This window comes from Budorcas taxicolor, chromosome 14 (assembly GCF_023091745.1).
Source record: "Budorcas taxicolor isolate Tak-1 chromosome 14, Takin1.1, whole genome shotgun sequence".
Classification (NCBI taxonomy): domain Eukaryota; kingdom Metazoa; phylum Chordata; class Mammalia; order Artiodactyla; family Bovidae; genus Budorcas; species Budorcas taxicolor.
Genome location: NC_068923.1, coordinates 64,275,985 through 64,302,381, shown reverse-complemented (window position 1 = coordinate 64,302,381; position 26,397 = coordinate 64,275,985). Strand labels below are relative to the sequence as shown.

General features: G+C 33.6%; 1 protein-coding gene across 1 annotated transcript in view; it reads right to left on the bottom strand.

Annotated features, from left to right (window-relative positions):
* The window catches only part of CSMD3 (CUB and Sushi multiple domains 3), a 1,391,498-nt gene that overhangs the window by 1,167,085 nt on the left and 198,016 nt on the right, over positions 1-26,397 (bottom strand). Inside the window, exon 3 of the mRNA XM_052651435.1 lies at positions 9,616-9,728. Within this exon, the coding sequence (XP_052507395.1) occupies positions 9,616-9,728 (113 nt within the window). The remainder of the gene's footprint in view (positions 1-9,615; positions 9,729-26,397) is intronic.

Sequence of the window (26,397 nt, the reverse complement as noted above, 5' to 3'; positions counted from 1 at the left end):
CATTTAGTTCTCTGACTAATACTAAGAGTCCAACAATCAATGCCTTGAGGTCAGTTCATATTAAAGAAAAAAAAAACCTAAAGAATATTCCAGACAAGATAACATATCACACTATATAGGAAAAGTATAAATTTTATTGGGATAAACTATGTTGTCTTATGTGGTATGGGGGAAATTATTAAAAATGCACTCAAAGATAAGACTTGTATAACAAGTACTAAAAATAAGATTTGATGACATAATTATTTCTCCATGCAGAAAAAAATATTTTTATCTAATATAGAACATATATCCATTGGATGCTGTTTATTATTTTTATTGAAATATTTGATTTGCACATTTTATTTTACTTGTGTTTATTTATCATATTAAATGGTATTCTGTAAAAGAGCATAATTATTTGTATAGGGAAGAAACCATTTCAAGTTTAATTTAATGCCATCATGCTTATAGTCAAATAATAAACATAAAATTATATTTTTTAACCTTTTACATTTTGTTGAGGAATCAAGATAAATCTAAAATGAAGTTCTTAACCAAACTCATAGTATACTTTTCTTTTAAATGGTGAGTTCTATGCTATCAGTTTTAATAACATCACAATGTATGGTCTTTGAGTGTACAAAACACAAAAATATCTTGACATATAATTAGAATCTTAAATTAATCACTGTCTCAAACTTCATTCTAGCACATATCAAAATGATAAATTAAAGCAGTTGACAGATATGACACATTTAGCAGCATATATAAAAAGAGAAAATTTATTGTGAAATGAGATTACATACTATGTTTAATCATCTTATTTTTGGAAAATAAAATACAATCTTGAATTCCATCCCATCTTATCCATATGAAGCACAAAGATTAAGTAGGTCATATGTCACTGGCTTTACAAATTTTTTTTTTTTAGTTTGTTTTTCTTTTTAAGCCACATGAGCAATTTTGCATTTTTAAATGCTTCATAAAGAAACTATTTATTTCAAGAAGGTAAAGATTTTAAAGCAAAGAAAAATATCCATAGAAAGTAAAAGCAACTTTAATTATAATTTATGGCTTTTCTCAAATAAAAGACCAAAATTTTTCCTAAACCTTGTTAATTTAATGTAAGTATCTGTGATTAAACATAGCCCACATTCACCTATTAACATATTCACTTGAGTTTTAAACTTTTGTAAGTGGAAGGTGAAAGTGAAAATGTCTGTGCTCAATCATGTCAGACTCTTTGTGACCCCATGGACTCTACCCCACCAAACACCTCTGTCCATGGAATTCTCCAGGCAAGAAAACTGGGTAGCCATTCCCTTCTCCAGGGGATCTTCCCAACCCAGGGATCAAACCCAAGTGTCTTGCATTGCAGGCAGATTCTTTACCACTGAGCCACCAGGGAAGTGGGATATGTATTAAATCTTTCCTCATTACTGATTAAATTATTAAATAATCCTGTCAGTCAGTTCAGTTCAGTCATTCAGTCATGTCTGACTCTTTGTGACCCCAGGAACTGCAGATAATCCTGTATGTTGAATTTAATAAGTATTGTGCAGTGTGCCAGGATAGTGTACTAAAATAGGGGGCAATTTACAAAATAGGTAAAAGGTTCTATACCCTCCAGCTTCTCACAGAATAGTGTGAACAAAAAGTTTTTAAATGGCAGAATGTAGTGTAATGACAAAATGTGTTCATATCTGAGCATGTAGAGAAAGATTGCTGGATTCCATAAATGACTTTCCAAAGGTAATTAAGGTCTGCACAAAGCCTAGAAAAATAAGAAATAAGTGAGCCAGGCAAGAAGAGGTAGAGATTTAAGGAAAAATAGTTAAAATAACATAGTATATGTAGAAATTTAATACATCTTCATGTGACCATTTTATGAGTTGAGGCAAACAGTGTTAAGAAATAAGGGTGGAGATCTGATGTATGTGCTATACTGTGCAGAAATGAGAAATATTCAAAATGGTATTGCTTACTATTGAAAAACATAGTTTAATAGTACTGTTCAGGTTTTATTGTGAATAAAATGAAAATGTGTATCTTCCTGGATAATAGAAGTAAACTTCAAATTAATAAATTCTTATATACACCTAGCCAAATTCACATAGTAATTATAACACTGTGCCTTTTAATTCCATTATGAAGATGATATTTAGGGAAAAGGCTAATTTTTGTAATTCTCTAGATTGGGATTTTTTAACACTTTCAACTTGAAAGAGAATACAGCCATTGTTTTGTAATAACTTTAAGTTGATACATTCTATAAAAATATTCACTTAATATGTTGTACACCTGAAACTAATATAATACTGTAAACCAACTATACTTTATTTACATAAATAGATGCAAGAGTGAGAAGGCACTCATGACCTAGCTAGAAGGTCACTGGCCACTACAGACAAAACCACTGCTGGGGCCAAGTACAGGGACCTGTGCACAGCCACCCACATCATCAGCTAAACAGGTTAAAGAGAAGAGGCTCACCAAAGAGCCAGATTGTGGAGAACAGACCTTTGGAGGGACTGCCGGCAACTGACTAAACTTCTGAAAGGGCCAGACCTCCAAAGACCTCAAACCTATGGTCACTGTTCCAGAAAGGCCAGGACACACCTGCCGACACTCCATGAGGATCTGAGCATTGAAGACAGGTCTCCCAGAGGGCCAGATCAAACAGAACCTGATTGCCAAAAAGCTTGGTCATGAGAGTTAAACTTCTCAGAGGACTATGCCATTTGGGAAGGGACTTTGGCAGAACATGGTGGACTAGATATCTGGAAGTCTAAACCATCCAAGAGTCAGACTTCTAGTGATAAAAATTCTAGAGATGGAACATCCAATGAATCTAGCCATGAAAGATGAGAAATCATGTGCTGTGGAGTTCAAGGCCACCTGAGAAATTGCCTTCTATAGTGTCAGACCAAACAGGAGAGGACCACTGGAGGAGCAGGCCATGGAAAACAGTATCACCAGGCTAGACCCTGGAAAATGAGGGAGAACCTGGCTGCAAAGGGGATGATATGAAAGGGAAGTAAGGGAGACAGGACCTCATCCTAGCTCCATGGTTCAGCTGTGCCTCCTCCTCCTGCCCCTGGCCATTGGTGGCTAATGAGACCAAGAAAATCTGGAACACAGGGCTGATACCAATAGAGCGTGGAGAAGGCAATGGCAGCCCACTCCAGTATTCTTGCCTAGAGAATCCCTTGGACAGAGGAGCCTGGTGGGCTGCTGTCCATGGGGTCGCACAGAGTCGGACATGACTGAAGCGACTCAGCATGCCTGCATGTATTGGAGAAGGAAATGGCAACCCACTCCAGTATTTTTGCCCAGAGAATCCCAGGGACAGAGGAGTCTAGTGGGCTGCCATCTATGGGGTCACACAGAGTTGGACACCACTGAAGGGACTTAGCAGCAACAGCAGCAACCAATAGAGGGAGGAGATGGGAAGATAATCTCATCCTTTTCCTGTGACTCCACCCAAGGAGGAGGGAGGAGTTACTCCGGAGAAGGCAATGGCACCCCACTCCAGTACTCTTGCCTGGAAAACCCCATGGATGGAGGAGCCTGGTAGGCTGCAGTACATGGGATCGCTAGGAGTCGGACACGACTGAGCCACTTCATTTTCACTTTTCACGTTCATACACTGGAAAAGGAAATGGCACCTACTCCAGTGTTCTTGCCTGGAGAATCCCAGGGAGGGGGGAACTTGGTGGCCTGCCGTCTCTGGGGTCGCACAGAGTCGGATACGACTGAAGTGGCTTAGCAGCAGCAACAGCAGCAGTAAACTTGGCAGTAGATTAAGATATCTCAATACCTAAATAGCCAGTCTTCACAGACTTCCCTTGTGGCTCAGCTGCTAAAGAATAGGCCTGTAATGCAGGAGACTTGGGTTCAATCCCAGGGTTGAGAAGATCCCCAGGTATTCTGGCCTGGGTCACAAACAGCTGGACATGACTGAGCAACTTTCACTTTCACTTTAATGGTACCCTAAAGGCAAAATTATACAGTGGAGGTGAGAAATAGATTTAAGGGACTAGTTATGACCAACCTAGATAGAATATTAAAAAGCGGAGATATTACTTTGCCAACAAAGGTCTGTCTATTCAAAGCTATGTCTTTTCCAGTGGTCATGTATGGATTTGAGAGTTGGACTGTGAAGAAAGCTGAGCGCTGAAGAATTGATGCGTTTGAACTGTGGTGCTGGCGAAGACTCTTGCGAGTCCCTTGGACTTTAAGGAGATCCAACCAGTCCATCCTAAAGGAGACCAGTCCTGGGTGTTCATTGGAAAAACTGATGCTGAGGCTGAAACTCCAGTACTTTGGCCACCTCATGCGACGAGTTGACTCATTGGAAAAGATCCTGATGCTGAGAGGGACTGGGTACAGGAGGAGAAGGAGACGCCAGAGGATGAGATGGCTGGATGGCATCACCAACTCGATGGACATGAGTTTGGGTGAACTTCTGGAGTTGGTGATGGACAGGGAGGCCTGGTGTGCTGCGATTCATGGGGTTGCAAAGAGTCGGACGTGACTGAGCGACTGAATTGAACTTTAAGCAAAATGTTTGAACTTGACCAAGAGACAAAAAAAAAAGTTTCTACATATATCTCCTTATGTTATGTTTCAAAAATATGATCTCCTTTATTCTTTAAAGTATTTAAGGTCATGATTCATTAACTTCTTTTATTAACCTAATGTATTCATTCCTAGAAAACTATTTAATATATATAATTTTAATGTATAAATCTCTCTTGCTACAGTTCAGCTCTCTTGCTAGAAGCATAATTGACTTCATTCTCTATTGTAATATCTTCATTAAAGTTCATGCTACTGAAGTTTAAATTTTTAAAGCTTAAGAATAAAAAATAACACCTAAAATTAAAAATCACTGAAGTCCTTTGACATTTTCAAGTAAATATTTTCAATAAACATGTGTGATGGGTAGCTAAAATAGAATGGTAAATAGTATAAACATTATTCTGTATGTGATTTGTTTAAAAGGGACACAGAATATATATGTCACATTTAATATATTTAAAAATATATTTCAACTTTTTGTTTCATAGTATTTTAATGTGTAGCATTATCAGTAATTCTTATTTTTGTAATGCTCTTTTACACTAAATTCTATATGGTCATATGTGTTTAACTATTATGAAATTAGTTTGTAGTTTAGATATAATGTAAGTCTCTAAAATGTATATAGTTTATTTCTCCAGGGCACATAAGCATATTTTTACCTTAAGGTTAGTGCTTTGATTCGGTAATTCTTAGTCATTACAATTTTTTTCATAATTTTCTAGATTGACAGAAATCCATGTAAAATGTTTAGCACTTTGACTGACACAAAGAAATCACTCAGTACATGTTACATGGTAGTAGTACTGTTATTATAACACATTTTTTATGTCTGAATTAAAATTTTAAAATGATTTAATAAAAAATTTGCTAAAACAGAGACTTCTATCTTTGTAATTTCTTAATTACTTAGTCATAACACATCAGTAATCATTATGGCATAATAGCTACCTTGTGTTTGAAGTGGTTTTCAAAACTTTTAATTTTTATATTAATTTCTGTTTGTTAAATTGGATTATTGACACATACTGAAATTATTCAGTATGCATTGGGATTCTCCCAGACATTAAACTATCCAATTCATATAATATATAAAATGTGAAAGGATTAAAATGTAAAAGGATTCCATTGTAAAAATTAACTTTTAACAAAAACTAGAATATATTTTGAATACTAATTGGCGTATCTGAAAAGACAAAAGAGTATTTTGATTGTGTGCTCCACAGAATACAGATATTACCAGTTTTGTCCAGACCAGATTTTGGAAGATGGTTCTTTGGCTATTCAACTTAGTATGCACTACTGTTTTTTTCAAACTTATTGTTTCACAGAACACTATTATACTCGTTTGTTTTTATAAACCTTAAGAAACCCATGGAAACAAAGTTCTATGAAACAAATTTTGAGAAATAATGACAAGAAATTCAAATGTATGATAGACAGTAATGAGGAAAAGTAAAAATATATGCATCTAGATATTAATGGGGAAATTTAATACCTCGCAGCTTCAACTTCAAAAAGTTTAAAAGAAAAGTATTTCTGATAAATGGTTAAGGGCTCTGAAACTAAATCAAAATTTGTGCAGGGACATCACCTTCTACAGTTTTAAAGTAAATGGGCTGAAGTAAGGCAACAGAAGTTTGTAACAAAAGAGACAATCTGTGAAAATCACAGATGACTTATATTTATCAATTATTCTGCATTGGATTTGCAATTGCAATGCATATTCCAGGGCTTCACTCCACAGTCTGATTCAGGATATGTTATTAAAGCCAAGAATCCTACATTTTAACACATTCTCCAGATGATTCTAGTGTATGTGGTCTGGTATTGGCAGTTTGAAAAATACAGATAAATGCACAGATATCATTAATAAATAGAGATCTCATAAATTCTAGTACACAAGAACAATGTCTCAGGAAAGTTTAGAAGATAAAATAATTAGTGTAAAAAATGATTATGTAAAGGGAGATGAAATGATAAATGAGATTCAGATATTAGGATCATTCTGATGATGCATGCACAGGTGTACATTTAGAGGACAGGCTTTGAAATTTCAAACCAGGTTTTCTGAACTTCACAATACACCGGTTGGGCCTTGATAGTGTCATTGCTGCTACTGCTAAGTCACTTCAGTCATGTCCGACTCTGTGTGACCCCATAGACAGCAGCCTACCAGGCCCCCTGTCCCTGGGATTCTCCAGGCAAGAACACTGGAGTGGGTTGTCATTTCCTTCTCCAATGCATGAAAGTGAAAAAGTGAAAGTGAAGTCGCTCAGTCATGTCCAACTCTTAGCGACCCCATAGACTGCAGCCTACCAGGCTCCTCCGTCCATGGGATTTTCCAGGCAAGAGTACTGGAGTGGGGTGCCATTGCCTTCTCCGTGATAGTGTCATTGGCTGTGGTTAAATAAACTAGTACTAGTAGCTACTCTCGCTGTAAAATGTTACATAGTATTGCTTGTGATAGAGTAGGATTAATGAATCTTAACCTCCCAGGGGTCACTGGTGGAAAAGAACTTGCCTGCCAATGCAGGAGATTTAAGAGATGGAGGTTCAGTCCCTGAGTCAGGAAGATCCCCTTGAAGAGGGCATGGCCACCCACTCCAATATTCTTGCCTGAAGAATTCCCTGGACAGAGGAGCCTGGTAGGCTATAGTTCATAGGGTCACAAAGAATCAGACATGACTGAAGCAACTGAACATGCACAAGCACAACGTACCCTGCCATACCCCAGAATCACTGGAACCTGTGAATATTACCCTGCAGAAAGATCTTCAGGTGTGGATTACGCTTATGTGAATTATGCTTGCGGATTTGAACATAGGTAGATTGGGTCTACCTGGATAATCAAAGCTAATCTAATGACATTGGCCTTTAGAAGCTGAGAAATTTCTCTAGTTAAAGTCACAGATGAATGAGGAAAGAAGGTAGTAAAGAGATGAATTAAGAAAGGGAAGTCAGAGAGATTTCAAGTATGAAAAGGATTCATTGCACTAGTGACTAGCTCACAAATGTGTTCTTACATGCAAGGAAGAGAGAGGCCTCTAGAAACTGTGGGCAATGGGTACTTTCCAGGGCATCCTGATAAGGGCCTAACCAGCTGACATTTTTATTTCAGCCATATGAAACCCTGAGCAGAGGACTAGCAGAGACCACCAGGACTTTTTAGCTACAGTTTTCTATGGTAGCCACAGAAAACTAATATTACATGGTAGAAGATTCCCATCACAAATCAATACCTGATGATGTTCTGCAGTTTGATAACCAATCTCTCAATACTACTTGGTTGCCTAGTACCTCATATTAATATTTTAAGTCAGGATCTCCCATGCATACATTTTAAATGTCATGAAGAAATATGAATCCATTTTTACTGAGGCAGAAAAGACAGAAATTTAATGTTGTATAGGTAGAAACAACGGAGAGCTATGAAAATATTTTTGAGACTATTTCATGAAACTTGATAGTCAAACCAGAAAGTATGACAACTTTATAATTCATCTTCCAAGTTTCTACAATTTCAGTATACTTAGTACTTGCTGAAAGAATAAACTATATTAAAATATCTTTATACTTTGATGAGCCGAGTTCAAGTTCTCTATTATGGAGCCTTTAATATAAAATTATTGTATTACTAGCTTCTTCAATATTGCCAAAATTACACTTAAAATTAAACCTTTGTTTTATAGTGTTTAAAAGTGTGAATTAAGTTGCCAAGATAAAAGTATTCAGCTATTGTGAAAGCACCTTCAGAAATAATGATTATTACTATTACAATGTAGGAATCAAGTCATGGAATGCATTCTCCCTTGGTAGAGAAAGACAGTTCAGAAATATATTAGGTATAAAATTGTCTTCATAACTACTGTGATATGGCATTATTTAGGGCATCAAAAAGATAAAATATTTTTCCTTGATTGTTTGCTAGAGAGTACTTTTTTTCCCAGGGTGAAAGCACTAGATGAAATTCTTACCTTAAAACACCACCCCCCCCCATGCAAACTATTAACCTTTATACTAAATCAATCTATTTTATATGAGTTTTTTTTTGCTAGTGTGCCCTTTAAACATATTATATTTTGAATTACTATGTGTTTTAAAAAGTAACCACCCTTCTGCTATATTTGTATACCTTTTACCATGATGCTAGATTTACTGCGGTATATTCTGGTTATGTGGTCCTGGGGAGGTGAGCTGAATTTTGTCATGCTACTCTTATGGGTAAAAAAGATACCCTTCCCTAAACTATGTGAAATTTTATTGTCAAATCACAGAAGAAATTACAACTACATGACCTCAATATATAAACCCTTGAGAACACATTCCTGGAGGAGGAAATGGCAACCCACTCCAATATTCTCACCTGGATAATCCCATGGACAGAGGAACCTGATGGGCGATGGTCCATGGGGTGGCAAAGAGCTGGACATAACTGAGCACATGCACATACATGAGAACATTTTATTTTTCCCTTCAGAATTTTTTTTTTCATTTCAAAAAGAGAAAACAATCTAGATTCTATGCATTTCTAACACCATCATCAGAGCCTATCAAACAATATTTGTATCGTGAAACATGAGTATGCACACTATATGGGATAAAGAAATATAAAGATTATTAATGGTCTCAAACTTCCATTTTTTTGAAGTTTTCTTTGTTTTCCTCTTTTTTGATTAAGGAATTATGGATCTGTGGAACTGGAAAGACTGGCTTAAAATTAGGCCTAGTTTCCTTTCACTGACCCGTTTTGTTCTCTTTCATTAAAGTTAAAACCTATAATGATGCCATGGTTTCATCTCCTAAGATTTTTAAAGGAAAACTTTTTGTCCATCTAGGCACATTGCAATGAAGCATTAAAGCATACTAAGTATAGCTTTGTATTATGTATTGATGATTATCGAGAAGGTGAATCTTGGTATAGGATTTGATATAACATGATGAGCTGTATCTTCTGTCCTGGTGATTTTTCTTCTATTTTTACCCTGGACAATTTTGGTTTTATTACATTAAGTTGGGCAATGGTCTTTTTATATTACCATCACTTACCTTCATAGTATACTTTAAATCCATGAGCACTAACTGCAAAATCACTGGTCAAACGTAGTGAGAATACAGATTTGGTACTTGTTACTGGTGGTGGCAGATGGAATCCTGTTAACCTAAAACATAAATGGAATTAACTGTTAGTTATAGACATTTTACCTAATAGAACTGAAAGAGTATTAAAAGTCATTTTTATCAGATCCCCAAGTTTTGTATAAGTGTGTGTGTGGTGTGAATTAATTTATGACATTGATTTGAACATATCATTTATATAAAGTAATTACTATAAGTATATATAAACATATTTATGTGTGTGTATTATTACTGTTTATCCTATCTATTATATATATCATTTATATTAGGATATTGATCAATTCAGACTTTAGGAAATAAGTTATGAGGCTATGGATTTTCTGTGTGCATTTTAATTGTTGATTTTAACAACATTTAGAAGACATTTTTGCCAGATCATTTTCCTGATTGTTTAAAATATATATAAAGAGTGGGAAATATTTAGAGAAATTTGATATTGAAAGAAGAAATGTGATATAAATATGAAACTATGAAACTGAAATGTCCACAAGTGAAAAGTGATTTTGTTTTAACAGACTCTAGGAGGTTCTATTAAAGCTAATAGTTGCAAGTTATTTTTGGTTAATAATTCATAGTTTTGCATAACAAATATTTGTCTGATATTTTGCCCATAATTCACTAGTTATTTTGCTAATAATTTATTGCATATAATTATAAGCTCAATTATATAAAAGGTAATTTACAATTGACACTTTATAAACCAGAAAAGAAAAATTAAAAATAAGAAAAAGCACATTCATGGGATGTAATTTTTCTAAAACTAGTGATGAATTATTTAAAATTTTTGCTATGAATTGCCTTTTACATCACATTCCCATTTTTTATTCTTAATATAAGAGTAAGAATTGAAAATTTTATGCAATAGAATTATACTATTTTTTAATATACTTGCTATTTTTGCCCAGCATTATATAGGCAGGATTAGTCTGTACTGAAATTACAATACATTTTTATTTCTGAATAGTATAAGTTCTTGTTTGTCTCGGATTTATTTACTCTAAAAATTTACTAAGAACCCCAGAGATACTATGGGTTTGATGTATCAATATTTACTCTATTTAAGTAAAAATGAGAAACATTTTAAAATGTACATTGATTACTTTATTTTAAAATATCCAGAATAAGGCCATTACATGTTGACATAAGTAATATCTTAATATTAAATAGCTTTCTCCAAAACAAAAAATGAGAATACATTGTACTCTATTTTTGCAAATCTCTTTAATGTTTGGCCTATTAGTAGAAAATGGCTAGATTATCATATCTGCTCCTTTATTGAATATTTTGCAATACATTATTTTGTTTGATGGGTATGAAGTAATGTAATTTCAGTTAGATATTTAGTTTTAAAAGGGAAGAGTGTTCTAATAACTTTTGCATGTAAAAATGGTTACTCTTCTTTGATACTACACAAAAATTTGACAGTTATAATATTGAATTCAAACTGAATCAATTCATTTTTTTACTCTGTAACATTAAATTCCTTTGGTTCACCTTGCTATTGTAATAGATTATATTTACTCATGCATTTTTAACATTATGTATACATTGGTCATTTGAAATATATTGGTTCACTGAGTTAGAGATCTTCCAAGTATTGATACATATTGATCTATTTCACTATAAAATACTTTAAAATCACCTTTATTTTTATTTCTATTGAACTAACCGAAAAGTCTTTAAATTTGGTGAAGTTCTAAAGCTTATAGTTGTAGATTAAAGTTTTCTAAGATTTTAAGATTTTAATTGAAAACTCAGATTTCATCATTGACAGCAAATCTGCCAGTTGTTTTTCTTGAAGTAACAAGTGAGGTTCTTTTTCTTTTTTTGGAGGGGCAAGTTCAGTTCAGCTCAGTTCAGTCGCTCAGTCATGTCCGACTCTTTGGACCCCATGAATCGCAGCACGCCAGGCCTCGGGGGAAATAGATAACAAATGGCTAAGTGTGACTAACCATAGTTTACCTGTTAGCCATTCTTTCAAATAAAAATGTTGTTCCATGGGAAAATGTGGCTAAGTCTGCTGACAACTCAAACTGTTTTTCCTCCAGCCACCATCATATTTTGGTAGGCATAAGGAAGTTTTGTGTTTGTTTCATTTTTTTTTTCCATTTTATCACAGAGGTTGTTAAAAAGAGTGTTACAGGATGGACATTTAATAAAATAATTAGTTATAGCTTTATCAGGAACATTCTTAGGAACAACTCGGTTTCTTTTCTTTTTTTTTTTTTTTGCACTACAAGTGTGTGGCAGTAAAGAAAACAATGACTAATAATTACAAATACAGTTTGAAGTTACTGACTTCTGTTAATGCACCAGCAGTTTTATACCCATCATTACTATTGTACATGAGGGCAAATGTCAACACAGACAAAAAAAGTGAAAAATGCCTCAGTAGTATTATGGGGCTTCCCTGGTGGCTCACATGGTAAAGAATTTGCCTGCAGTGCGGGAGACCCAGGTCAGGAAGATACCCTGGAGAAGGGAATGGCTACTCACTCTAATATTCTTGCCTCAAGAATTCCATAAACCATCATGGGGTCACAAAGAATGGGACATGACTGAGCAACTAACACTTTCACTTTTCTTTCAACAGTATTATAGAAATAGTTTTAATCTTATGAAGTCCCTGAAAATTTCTCAGTTTTCAAGGATACATGGTTCACATTTTGAGAACCACTATTATATAGGAATCTATTGCAAAAAATATACCAGAATTAATTGATTCACTCACTGTTGATGAACATTTGGGTTCTATGTACTTTATGCAGTATGTCTTCATCAACAGCTTCATGAAAGTCCACTTTTGGGATTTTCCTGGTAGTCCAGTGGTTAAGACTTGGTGGTTCTGCTTTAGGGGAAGTGGGTTTGATCCCTGGTCAGGAACTAGGATCCTACACTCTGATTTGTGCGGCCAAATTTTCTTTTTTAAATACAAAAGAATCCAGTCTTGAACAATCACATAGCAATTTCTCTAGATCATATAAGCATTGGCTTTATTTTTTTCTCTTTTTGCTTCATAAACTATGCCCCCAAAGGGACTTTTTTGAACTTTTTTCTAAATTCCTTTGTGATTTCCTCTTTGTTCTGTGGTTAGAAATACATCTCTTAAATTTTAAACTTGGATTTCTTTAAGTGTGTGTATATATATATATATATATATATATATATTTTTTTTTTTTTTTTTTTACCAATGTGTTTGTATTACATTTGTATTATAGTCAGATAACATTTTCTGTATGAATTTAAAATTCATTCAAATTTTCTTTATGGTAGATATTGGAACTTTTGATTATGTACTTAGTTTTCTTATAAAGGACAGCATATTATTTTCCTATTCCTAATTCAAGTTAACACATACTTAACACATTATTATCTCACAGTTACATGTGTCTAAGTAGGTGTAGATTAACTGATTCTCTGCTTATAGTCTCACAGGGTGAAATCATGATGTCAACTTGGATGCTTTGCTTTCTGAAAACTCTGAAGTTATGTCTGCTTCCACTTCCAAATTCAGAGGGCTGTTGCCAGAAGTCAGTTTCATGAAGTTGTAGAACTAAGGAACTTGCTGGCTATTGGCTTGGGGTCATTCTCAGCTTTTAGAAATTGCAAGCATTTATTGATTTGTGGCTACCTTCATCCATCTCCAGAGTGAGAAATGGCAGTCCAGGTTCTCATTCTTCAGATTCTTTAGTTTCCCTTTCTACCTCATCTCTCTGCCACACCCTCGTCTGTCTCCAGATGGAAGAAGTTTTCTGACTCTTCTACATCTAGTTGGAGAGTTCTCTGCTTTTAAATGCTCATGTAATTAGATTTGTGTCCAAATTGATAATTCAAATATCTTCCTATTATAATATCTGTAATCTTAATTCCATTTTTAAAGCTTCTTTCATCTTATGATATAGCATATTCACAACTGCAGAGGGAACATTATTGTGAGATCATTTTTCTGCCTGTCATAATAGGTATATATCAGGGGCTAGTTGCAGTATTCAGTATATCTTTTGGATACATTTGTTAATCTTAATCAGATAATCTCTGTACTATTTGTAAATGCTGTTACTAGACAGTGAAAAAGATATGCTTAAATCTCCCAATAGTACTGTAAGTTTTTATATTTTTCTTTGTAAATACATCTATTTCAAAATATACTTTGGGGGCTCCATTATTAGGTATATGTAAGTTTAAATTATTATTATATTTCTCAGTGAACTAGACCTTTTGTTGTCACTCTGTTTCTGAAATGAGTTGATCTTAAAATTTATTTTATTTAATAGTAATAAATCTACAACTTTCTTTTATTAGAATTGGGCGGAATCATCTTTTTACCCTCAGGCTTTTGGTATTCTCATTCTTAAAACAATATATCATTATAAACCAGAATATACTTGATTAATACTTTTATGAAATAATATATTTTTATAATCTAATATTATAATCTTGTTTTTTGATAATAAATATACTTAATGAACTACATTATCCATACAGATTGCTATACAAGACAGAAGTATATATGCTACTGAATTATCACTGATTATACATGTTTCAAATTAAGAAATAAAACACTGCAAGCAATACTGAGTGTCAGTTGTGCTCCCTGTGATTCAGTACTATCTCTGTCCCAAGGATATCAACCACTGCCTGACTTCTAATCAAACAAATCTGTTTTCTGGGTCTTAAATCTTTTATCTAAATGAAATCATATAATTATTTTGCCTCTGGCTTCTTTAACTCAACATTACCTTTGTATTATTGTAGCAGTAGTATGGAACTTAACTTTCATTGCTATATTGGATTCCATTTTATGAATATACTTTATGTATCCATTCTATTGTTAGTGGACTTTTTTATCCAGTTGAGTCTTTATGAAATAATATTGCCATACACATATATTACATGTTTTGTAAGCATTTATGTGTATTTCTCTTGAGAATATATGTAGTGCTACAATTTCTGGGTAATTTGGTAATTAATCAGTTGTTAACTAATATTCTATAGTTTTTCAACATTATTTCTTAGTTTAAAGATGTAAAAATAAAGTATTCTACACTTTAAATGCTCAGAGTATCTTTAAGAAAAGAAAGAAAGATTGTCAGGGAAAACAAAAGGCAAATGATTTTGCAACAACAACAAAGAAGTCTGAAAACATATTTTGCCTTATAATCAGACTATGATGGTATATATGATATTATACTATGAATTATGGCACTCCAAAATTGCTGGGGCTTTAATCCTTGGAATATTTAAATACATCACCTTATATGACAAAAGAACTTTATAGATGTGATTAAGTTAAAATCTTAATAATAGGAAATTATCCTAGGTTATCTGGATGGGCCAAAGTATTCACAAGTGTCCTTATCAAAGGAAGGTAGGAGGATCAAAGATAGAGTAGGAGAGGAGACAGTGAAAGCAGAGCTTTGAGTGATGCAGTTTCTGACTGTGAAGCTAGAACAGGCACACAAGCCAAAGAAGGACAAGCAGCTTCTACAAGCTCGAAAAGCTAAGGAACAGATTTTCTCCTAAAGTCTCCATAAGAAATGCAGTCCTGCTGACACAGTGAGTTCAGCCCAGTTAAATTCACTTTGAACTTCAGTCCTCCAGACTGCAATATAGTGATTTTCTGTTGCTTAGACTACTAAGTTTACAGTAATTTGTTGCATCAATAATAGGAAACCAATGCATAGCTCTCTTTTTCGGCTTTGAAATAAGCATTTTTAAATGTAGCTAAAATATTAACTTATTCTACAAATGAAAATAAAGGTCCTATGGAACCTAGTGACCACTGTAAGTTACAGAAACCCCTGTGACATCAGATAAAATAAGTAGATACAGAACCTATTGAAGCAGCATTTACTTGAATATAATGTTTTAAAAACCTCTCTCTGTAGGTAAAACATGCAATTTTATCCTCAGATTAGAAGGCAAAAGGGACTGGGATATATTAAACAACACGATCAAGTTCACAATAGAACCAGGTCCAAGACTATTGCCATGTTTTTGTGTCCCATTTTTTAGTGAACACCCTGTTCGTTGTCCCATTGTCCTTGGTACATGAATTAAATCTAAATAGTAAATATCCGAAGTACGAATGTACATACTCACATTATTTTACATGCAATGTCAGATTTTTATTCATCTTCAGATACATTAAATAATTCAATAATTTAGACAATATTTAGAACCTTTATCATTAAATTTTCCATGATAGAGAAGAACAATTTGAAGATTTTTTCCCATTTATAAAAAGCAAGTTTTCTGAAATTATCTTTAAATACTCAGCATGTAGTGACATGTTGCATAATGAGAGACTTAGTCTTCTTTTTCATTTCAGTAAGTGAGGAAATATGTGTTTTTAAACTTATTTTCTGAATAGTTGTACCATTATGAGGATTTCCAGTAACTTGTTTTACTCCCTTCTGTGATACATTGCATGATTGATTTGAAAATAAACTTTCAGTTATGAATCCCATTAGTTACTTTTCTTTACAAGACTTCATTTTATAATTTAATATTTATGTGTGATTAGTTATTATGCATTCTCTTTCTCCTTGGGCAAAAACTTCCTGAAGACAGTACTTGGTACTCAATAGTTTATCACTAGTGCTTTCTGCAAAGCATTCCATGTTAAGAGGCTCACTTACATGGTTAAATTAATGAACTGGAATGATAGGAGAATGTGAAAACATCATAATATTTTCCTTTTCAATACAATAATTGTGTTCTTGGAACAGTGCTTTAAAGAATCATAAGACTGTAAAGAAATGTTGATTGTTAAAAAAATTCAAGTGGTCTATTTAGAATCTCTTATTCAGAGTTATTTTTTATCATGTTATTAATATCAAGAGTTAAAGGGAGACTATATATTTTATGTAAATATATTTGAAACATCTTTTAGGAAATAACTATGTAATTTTAAAACACTTCAGGTGAAGCTAATATGATTTGTATCAAATATAAATTATTAATTATATGTGTTAATATACACATATTTTAAGCATATATAAAAATACATTTTCTATGTACTATAAGTATATTCTTTTGTATGGATAAGCATATTTTTCCATGGAATTCAGATATTTGAGAAACAGTTTTTCATATATTATTTTATTGCTTTGTCAATTATATTTCCTTCTTATTGTTATATAAGGTTATGTAGTGAATGACATTTTATGTTCCTTTGAAAAGAATACAAAAATATAGTTTTGTTTTCCCTGACTTGAAACTGAAGAAATCAGAGCTCAGAATTGATCAGAAATCAAGATAGCTGATAGGCAGTGGAGCAAAGATATAGGCCCGTAACTCCCAACTTCAGTCTATTTCACTTTCCCTATGATTTTCCCACAGGGGAGATGACTTTTCCATGAGGGCAAAACGAATATGTAATTCATTTTTTTCTTCACAGTGCCCATATAAGTTTCTTAACAAATATTTGGAATAGATAAAAACATGATTTTACCCACATAGTAGCTTTAAGTAGTTCAGGCTGATAAAAACGGTGTAATAATCATGAAGTCATTAAATTAAATGCCAGGAAAGTAACGGGGGATCACCATCTATATATGTTAATACCTTTATGGCAAAGATTATTAGTGGTTAACAAAGATATTTCCCTATTAGGAAAACTAAATAAGATTAGCAGACACATATGTCAGGGTCAAGTCCTTGAATTATGCAATGTGGCTCAGAGGTTAAAGCGTCTGCCTCCAATACAGAAGGCCCAGGTTCAATCCCTGGGTCGGGAAGATCTCCTGGAGAAGGAAATGGTAACCCACTCCAGTTTTCTTGCTTGGAGAATCCTGGTAGGCTACAGTCCATAGGGTCGCAAAGAGTCAGACACAACTGAGCGACTTCACTTTTCACTTTTTTTCTTTCAAGTTTCCTTCAGATATGATTTTTTATAAAATTTAAAATTTGAGGATTGGCCAATTAAGTGTTGAAATATATTAATTTTGCTACATAGCTACTTTGTGGTATGCTATCACAACAATATTGTCTCTCACCATAGACTTGATGTTTAAAACTGCAAGTAAATTCAGATTAAAGAACAATAATTTCCCTTTAACACATTTAGTTTCATGAAAAAATCATAGCATTTCCTCTATTTCACATTTGTATTTGGTGACTGTTTTGTCATGAACTGCTTTACAGCCGTTGTTCCACTAAATTCTCTCATTTGACAGAATGGCAGAGCATGTTGGTTTTCATCTTACTCTTAATAGTTTCTAAGGTATAACCCCTGTTCTACCTTTCCCCTAATCCCACATGCACCCCTAATCATATTTTAGCCTTTTGTTACTTACCAAGCAAACACTCATCAGGAACTGTGGAATATTCTAAAATTCACACACTTAAAGCAAGCGGTCCTATCACTTCTTATGCCTGCTTTTAGATGAAAACATTATTTAAGCATTTCCTCTTAAAAGAGTCAGAAACATTAATGATATTTCATACTTTAATGAGTTAGTAGTAACAGAGAGAATGACATAACTAACTTGTTACTTTATATTAATGACTCTAATGAAAACTACTAAAATAATTATTTGGTAATTTATGCAAAACTGATAGAAATTTAAATTACCAGAAAGTCAATTAAAATGTCAGTGCATATGCTACTTAAATAATTGGTGGCTTGCATAAAATTTTCTTAAATTAATGGCAATGAATATAATAAAGGAAAACATAAGGTGATACTAGGAGTTATCCCATTGTCATATTGTGAAGATTAAGTGGGAAAATGCTTATGAAAATTTAACACAGTGCCTAGCACATGCTGAGTATTTATTTTTACTATAATTATTTTGATGATTAACCTGCCCAGGCTCATCTAATTAGCATCAATATGTTAAATGATAACACTGGGGCTGGACTTCATGGAATAAATCAGTGTTGCCATTTGCTATTATGACATCCAGCAGGTTTCTTTCTTCCCCTTCTGTTTCCTATAGTGACTGAAAGCTAAAGTGTTAGTTACTTAGTAGTGTCCAACCCTTTGCAAGCCCATGAACTGTAGCCCGGCAGGCTCTTGTGTCCATGGGATTTTCCAGGTAAGAATACTGGAGTGGGCAGCCACTCCCTCCTCCAGGGATCTTTTCTGACCCAGGAATTGAACCTAGGTTTCCTACACTGCAGACAGATTCCTTACCATCCGAACCCTCAGAGAATCCCTCTGTTCAAAAGTCTGTCCCTTCCTTAGTCTCTTCACTAAATTCTCGTCTTATTGCTGTGTAATCCAAAAGCTCTATAGCTTTCCTTGATATCTATCTCACAAATTTTCATGTATCTAATAAATCAGTAGAATCTTTAATGTCACAGTATTTCCAAATGTCATGGTTCCTCACTACTTCCTCAGCTTCTTCCATAACCCAAGTCACCATCATTTGCCCCCTCTCCCAGTAAACCTTCAACTCCATCACCAGAGTGATATTTTAAAAATATATGTTGATTCATAGATGTCCAAAGTCTAACAATGACACAAAGCACTTATCACAATCTGTTTAATCTGTTTCCTTATTTATTGTCCATCTGTTCTTACTAGATTATAAGCACTACCAGGATGGAGAAATTGTTTGCCTTCACAATGCATGCATAGGCTCTGGAATAATGACATAACAAAGATGAGGCTCTCAAAATTTGAGAAGGGGAAGTAGATTCTTTTTTTAAATTTAAGACAAATTTTAGAATTATTAGTGTTAAAGCACATATGTTCTCATTATCTTTAACAAGATAGAAATGAACCAAAACATTTTTAAAGCTATGTTACACACACACACAGAAAAGCTATGTTACAAGCACAGCTCATTTTATTGTGTTTTGCTTTATCACACTTTGTAGATACCAGAAGGTTTGTTGTAACTCTGTCAAGCAAATCTATTGGCCTCATTTTTTCCGACACTATTTGCTCCCTTTGTGTCTCTGTGTCAAATCTTGGTAATTCTTGCAATGTTTCAAACTTTTTAATCATTAATATGTTTTATGATGGTTAATGATCTTTGATACTACTTCTATTTGCTGAAGGCTCAGAGGATGGTTAGGATTTTTTAGCAACAAGGTATTTTAAAATTAAGGTGTATATATTTTTTTAGGCAGAATGCTCTCATAAAATGAATAGACTAGAGTGTAGTGTAAACGTAACTCTTATATGTACTGTGAAACAAAATAATTCATGTGGTTTGCTTTATTGCAGTATTAACTTTGTTGTAATGAACTAGAACAAAATCCACAGTATCTCTGAGGTATGCTTGTGCTCTGGAATGGCTATAGTGTTTTACCACATAGAAATGTAGGGCAATACAATAAAGAAAAATGTTGTGTATTCTAATTCTAGTAGAATGTTACACATTAAAATAGAAAGCAAAGTATATAAAATAGATTTCCAGATACTGATCTCTATTACCATTGTTGTTGTTATTTAGTCTCTAGGTCTTTATAACTCTTTTGCGACCTCATGGACTGTAACTTGCCAGATTCCTCTATCCATAGGATTTCCCAGGCAAGAATACTGGAGTGGGTTGCCGTTTCCTTTCCAGGGGATCTTCCCAACCCAGGGATCAAACTTGCATCTCCTGCATTGTAGGTAGATTCTTTTATAGCTGAACCATTGGGAAAGCCTTCATTCCCATTAGCTCTGCTTTAATTTAGACCCTCATCTTCTTTTATCAAAACTCTTTTGATAGACTTAAAGTCCTTCTGCTTCTAGTTTTACATGCCTATAATCTTGAAGTCTTCTCCACAGGCCTCCTAAAGTGATAATTCATGAACACTTGACCTTGGTACTATCTTGCTTTGCTATTTATAATCCTTTAATAACTCATAATCACATACCAGATAAAGTCTATAAACATAAACTTGCTTGATGACCATTCATCTTTGCACCCAGCCTAGCTTTCTAGGTAGTGTTTATTCTAATTTAATACAATATACTTACATTCATTCTGACCACTTTGCAGTGAACCACCACAAGGGAAAATAAAAAGGAAAAATCTAAAATAAACAAAAGAAGGCAAAGATAACTGGAAGGAGCCAGTTATTTGTTGGTTGTTCATCATCCCCAACCCCATGCTTCCATACTGTCTTCAGACTTCTATGACAGGTGCCTTCCTGACTAGTTCTGAATATTAGGAACCTTCGGTGAGAGAAGAAGTGGAAAAGTGGCCTTCTTTCTCCCTTTCTCTTCTTTTGCTCCTGACAGCAACTATGGAAATGGTTGGATTTCTCTGATGGTCCAAGCTTTGATACTGAAAGCAATTCTTCCTTGGCGGACCTAGTAGTGGTCATGTAGTTCATCCTCTATGGAATCAGCATCTGCTGAGTGACCCACCTCCTTTACTCCAGTGTCCACAAGGTGCCACCCCTTCCATATATCAGGATTCTTCATTGCACAACAGTCAATGTGTCCTACATTCTGAATATCCCAACCCTTCCCAGCGTTTTGTTTTTTTTTTGGAGCTGTAGTTCCTTCGTATACTAAATAGCTTTTGAATTACTTCTCTTATTGCCTGGTTTCATCTCTTTAGGCCTTTTAAAACTCTCTTCTTATATTTAATTCTTTCTGTTTGTATTTCCAATTGTATCCTGTCTGATAGAAAACAACTGGGAAAAGAAGCTAGTCATAGATAGAAAATTATTTTGTCATTTTTTTCAGAAAAGATATTTGAAGAGGAAAACATAAGATATTAAATAAATGCTTTATGTTCTGTTACAGTTAATAAAAGATTAACTACCTTATTGATCATAAAATTAGATCACTGTATTAACATTAATTTTCTTGGGTAAAAACGCATTTCCATATATAATATCCTGTCTCAATTGCAACTAAATTTATATTTATATAGTCTTAACACAATACTGAATAATTTTTTGCATCTAAACTCATTATAGTCCCTGAACCATTGGGTACATATTATTGCTGTAAATGTATTAAGTCAAATGTGATATTACCACATGTACATATGTGGATTAATTTAATTTTAGCTAACAAGGACAATCATATTTTCTTGAAAGCAAAGCTTAAACATCTCTCTAAAATTAAAATATTTATATCAAAAAATACTTTATTTGGCTGCTTGCATTTCAAATCAGCAGAAGTATTTTAAGTAATAAAATAATGTTCAATTCAGTTCAGTTCATTCGCTCAGTCATGTCCAACTCTTTGCGACCCCATTGACCGCAGCATGCCAGCCTCCGTGTCCATCACCAACTCCTGGAGTTTACCACGTCTCACGTCAATTGAGTCAGTGATGACATCAAAACATCTCATCCTCTGTCATCCCCTTCTCCTCCTGCCCTCAATCTTTCTCAGCATCAGGATCTTTTCAAATGAGTCAGCTCTTCCCATCAGGTGGCCAAAGTATTGGAGTTTCAGCTTCAACATCAGTGCTTCCAATGAACACCCAGGACTGATTTCCTTTAGGATGGATTGGTTGAATTTCTTTGCAGTCCAAGGGACTCTAAAGAGACTTCTCCAACACCACAGTTCAAAAGCATCAATTCTTCAGCACTCAGCTTCCTTTATAGTCCAACTCTCATATCCATACATGCTGCTGCTGTTAAGTTGCTTCAGTCATCTCTGACTCTGTGCAACCCCATAGACAGCAGCCCACCAGGCTCCCCCATCCCTGGGATTCCCCAGGCAAGAACACTGGAGTGGGTTGCCATTTCCTTCTCCATCCATACATGACTACTGGAAAAACCATAGCCTTGACTAGACAGACCCTTGTTGGCAAAGTAATGTCTTTGCTTTTTAATATGCTGTCTAGGTCCTGATAACTTTCCTTCCAAGGAGTAAGTGTCTTTTAATTTCATGGCTGCAGTCACCATCTGCAAGGATTTTGGACCCCAAAAAAATAAAGTCAGCCACTGTTTCCATTGCTTCTTCATCTTATTTGCCATGAAGTGATGGGACCAGATGCTATAATTTTAGTTTTCTGAAAGTTGAGCTTTAAGCCAACCTTTTCACTCTCCTCTTTCACTTTCATCAAGAGGCCCTTTAGTTCTTCTTCACTTTCTGCCATAAGGGTGGTGTCATCTGCATATCTGAGGTTACTGATATTCCTCCCGGCAGTCTTGATTCCAGCTTGTGCTTCCTCCAGCCCAGCGTTTCTCATGATGTACTCTGCATAGAAGTTAAATAAGCATGGTGACAATATACAGCCTTGACATACTCCTTTTCCTATTTGGAACCAGTTTGTTTTTCCATGTCCAGTTCTAACTGTTGCTTCCTGATTTGTATACAGGTTTCCAAAGAGGCAGATCAAGTGGTCTGGTATTCCCATCTCTTTCAGAATTTTCTACAGTTTATTGTGATCCACACAGTCAAAGGCTTTGGCAAAGTCAATAAATCAAAAATAGATGTTTTTCTGGAACTCTCTTGCTTTTTTGATGATCCAGGGGATGTTGGCAATTTGATCTCTGGTTCCTTTGTCTTTTCTAAAGCCAGCTTGAACATCTGGAAGTTCATGGTTCACGTATTGTTGAAGCCTGGCTTGGAGAATTTTGAGCATTACTTTGCTAACGTGTGAGATGAGTGCAACTGTGTGGTAATTTGAGCATTTTTTGGCATTGCCTATCTTTGGGATGGGAATGAAAACTGACCTTTTCCAGTCCTGTGGCCACTGCTGAGTTTTCCAAATTTGCTGGCATATTGAGTACAGCACTTTCACAGCATCATGTTTTAGGATTTGAAATAGCTCAATTGGTATTCTATCACCTCCACTAGCTTTGTTTGTAGTGATACTTCCTAAGGCCCATTTGACATTAAATGCTACTAATTACTAAATTTGCACTATTAATCAAATGTCCAACATTTATCATCCTGTGTTCCTAATAACCCATAAATCTATATATGACTTAATTTTTATTCTATTTTGCAAATAGAGAAATCAAAGGCCTACAGAGAGAAATAACTTATGCTAAAAGTTACACAGTAAATGGAAAAGCCAGAAACCAAAGCCATGTTCTTTTTCATAGTTTATGTGGACTCTCAATTAGTTTTACTAAATTTTTAATGAGTTGACAGTTTTTCCAAATTATACTGACATTAAAAGATAATGTGAATACTTAAACTTAATCTGTGGATCTAGCAATTAGAATGTCACCTTGTCCTGAGTAACTTCAGTGAGGTGACAAATCAAATTTAGTGATTATTAGCAAAAATAGGAAAAGAGGAAATATAGAAAGCCAGCCCATATTGACTGCTATTTTAAGAAGCTTAACTGTGAAAGAAATATGAGTTACACTTTGATTGACATTCACCTTGATAAAGGATAATCCTCCTAACAGAGTTGGGGAAGGAGAAAATGAGGTACTGAATAATAATATAAATATAAAGACAAAGTTATAGAAGTCAGTATTTTAATATATCATCACAAATGTTTATTAAAAACTTTTTGTGCACGCCAGGTACTGAGTTAGTTTTACAAATTTAATCCAGGAAACACTATGAAACAGCCTTTTTATATTCTATTTTCCATAAGGTTTAGAGAGGTAAGTGGTTGCCATCCTATTTGTTTGTTGGAAGAATTAGAATTCAACAAAGTTCTGTGTGACTCCAAAATACATATTCTTGCTTCTTGTTTAACACTACCACTGCCATGATTTAAATATAAGATGAAGATGAAGAAAAAAAGACATTAAAAATTTAATATTGAAAACAAAAACTACCTTCCTATCAAAGAATGTTAACACAAAAATAACCCTCAAAGAATAGTCTAAAGTAGAATTTTAAATCACATATAATACAGTTAAAATATTACAAGTAGATACATTAATATCTTGAAAATATATAAGTAAAAATAGAGCAGTAGAAAACTAATAAAACTTCCCTCAACTTTCAAATAAAATATTCTCAGTGATAAATATGATAGCATAGTTGACAATAAATGTGTGATTATATTCTAGAAAGGATTTTCATGAGAAAAATTAAATTGAACATTAAGTGAGAGCAATCAGTGTTCCATGAATGCTCACTATCAAATACAGAAAAAGCAGACAGTTGGTAGATTCAAAATATTTCTCCTTCTTTTTTTTAGATAAGAAACACAAGCCCCTCAAATCAGAAAAGTCAACATTATCTCTAAGATGTAGCTCCAAAGAGTTATCCCATCACAGTACCTTCTTCTGCATTCAGTGAAAAACAAAATCCCAGAAAAAAACAGATAGGAAATTGATTGGCTTCATGGTAGATATCATCCAAGAAATAAAGTATTTTGTAGAAGGAGTATGATAGGAAGGAACATGGTACTGTTGCTTTCTCATAAAATTAAACACCATGTTATTTACAGTTGTCCTTCTATGCTGTAATAAGAAAAGCATGTCAATGCTTGATAATAAAAAACAAAATATTTTGTGTAAAATTAATTGTAATATTTATATATTTCAATTAAATTATGTATATTATATTAATGTATTAAATTGAAGAAAATTGCTGTGTGTCTATTGCTGATTTTAAGAAATAAATTACTATGAAGCAAAAGCTGAACTACTACTATTGGATGTCATGACTTACTGTAAAACTATAGTGTTTAAGAATGTTTGATATTAGTTCAAGGGCTAATAAACAGGTCAGTGAAACAAAATAGTGAGTTCAGAAAAAGAAGCACACAGAAATAGCTATTTGATTTGTAAAAAACAGAGGTGAAATAAAGTATTGTTTCCTTAAAATTGTGCTAAGTCAATTATATACTCATAATGAAAACAAACAAAAATATAAGCCATGTTCTTCATACCATACACAAAAATTAATTTCATATATACTGTGTATATATATCAAAATATATGTATAAATATTTATATAATATATGTATATATGTTTATATACATATACATACATCCAAAATTTCATGTATAAATGTCAAAAATTAATTGTAAATAAAAGTACCAGGAAATATCTTTGTGACCTGGAATAAGGAAAGACTTTTAAATAAAACAAAAAAGGATTAATAATTAGAAAAAATAAAGAAGAGTTTATTGGACTGAATTAATAACTAGTATTTTTTAAATTATCAAAATATTAAAATCTATAATTAGTAAGAACTATAGTTAGGCATATAGCAACAGAATTACATACAAAATACATGAACACACAGATATGAATATGAAAGAAATTCGGTTGCTTACATGTAAATATAGGTGATAGGCTTTTCATTAACTAAAAAATGGTTCTCTTGAATAATATATTACCAATACAAATTACAAAGTTGTTTTACAATAATATTTAGCCCCAATAGTTAACTTTTAAAATAATCTACTCATAATTCTCCATACTATTCTTATTTTCATAATACATTTATATAATAACAATCTTGAACTGCATGTTAAAATTAATTCACAGAACATATCAGTGTTAACCATGGGAACTTAAATATGAAAGGTTTACCTAACAATTTGAAGCAGTAGTAAATCAAATAACAAAGATATATCACTCCAATAAATCATCCTAAGAAAAGATTAAATTTAATCTGGGCAAATTAATGAAATTAAAATAATTTTTATTCAAACTAACAGTCATCTTTGACCTATATATTAGGAAAATATTATTAAATACTTATATTAGTATTACACCTAGTGTTAGAGATAGAAAGACAAATATAACCTCTCTAGCCTAACCACAAAGACTTCATGCCTGCTCAAGGTCATGGACAGATTAAATTGTATTTTTATATTCAACTTTTATACATTTCTGGAAATAACTTTTAT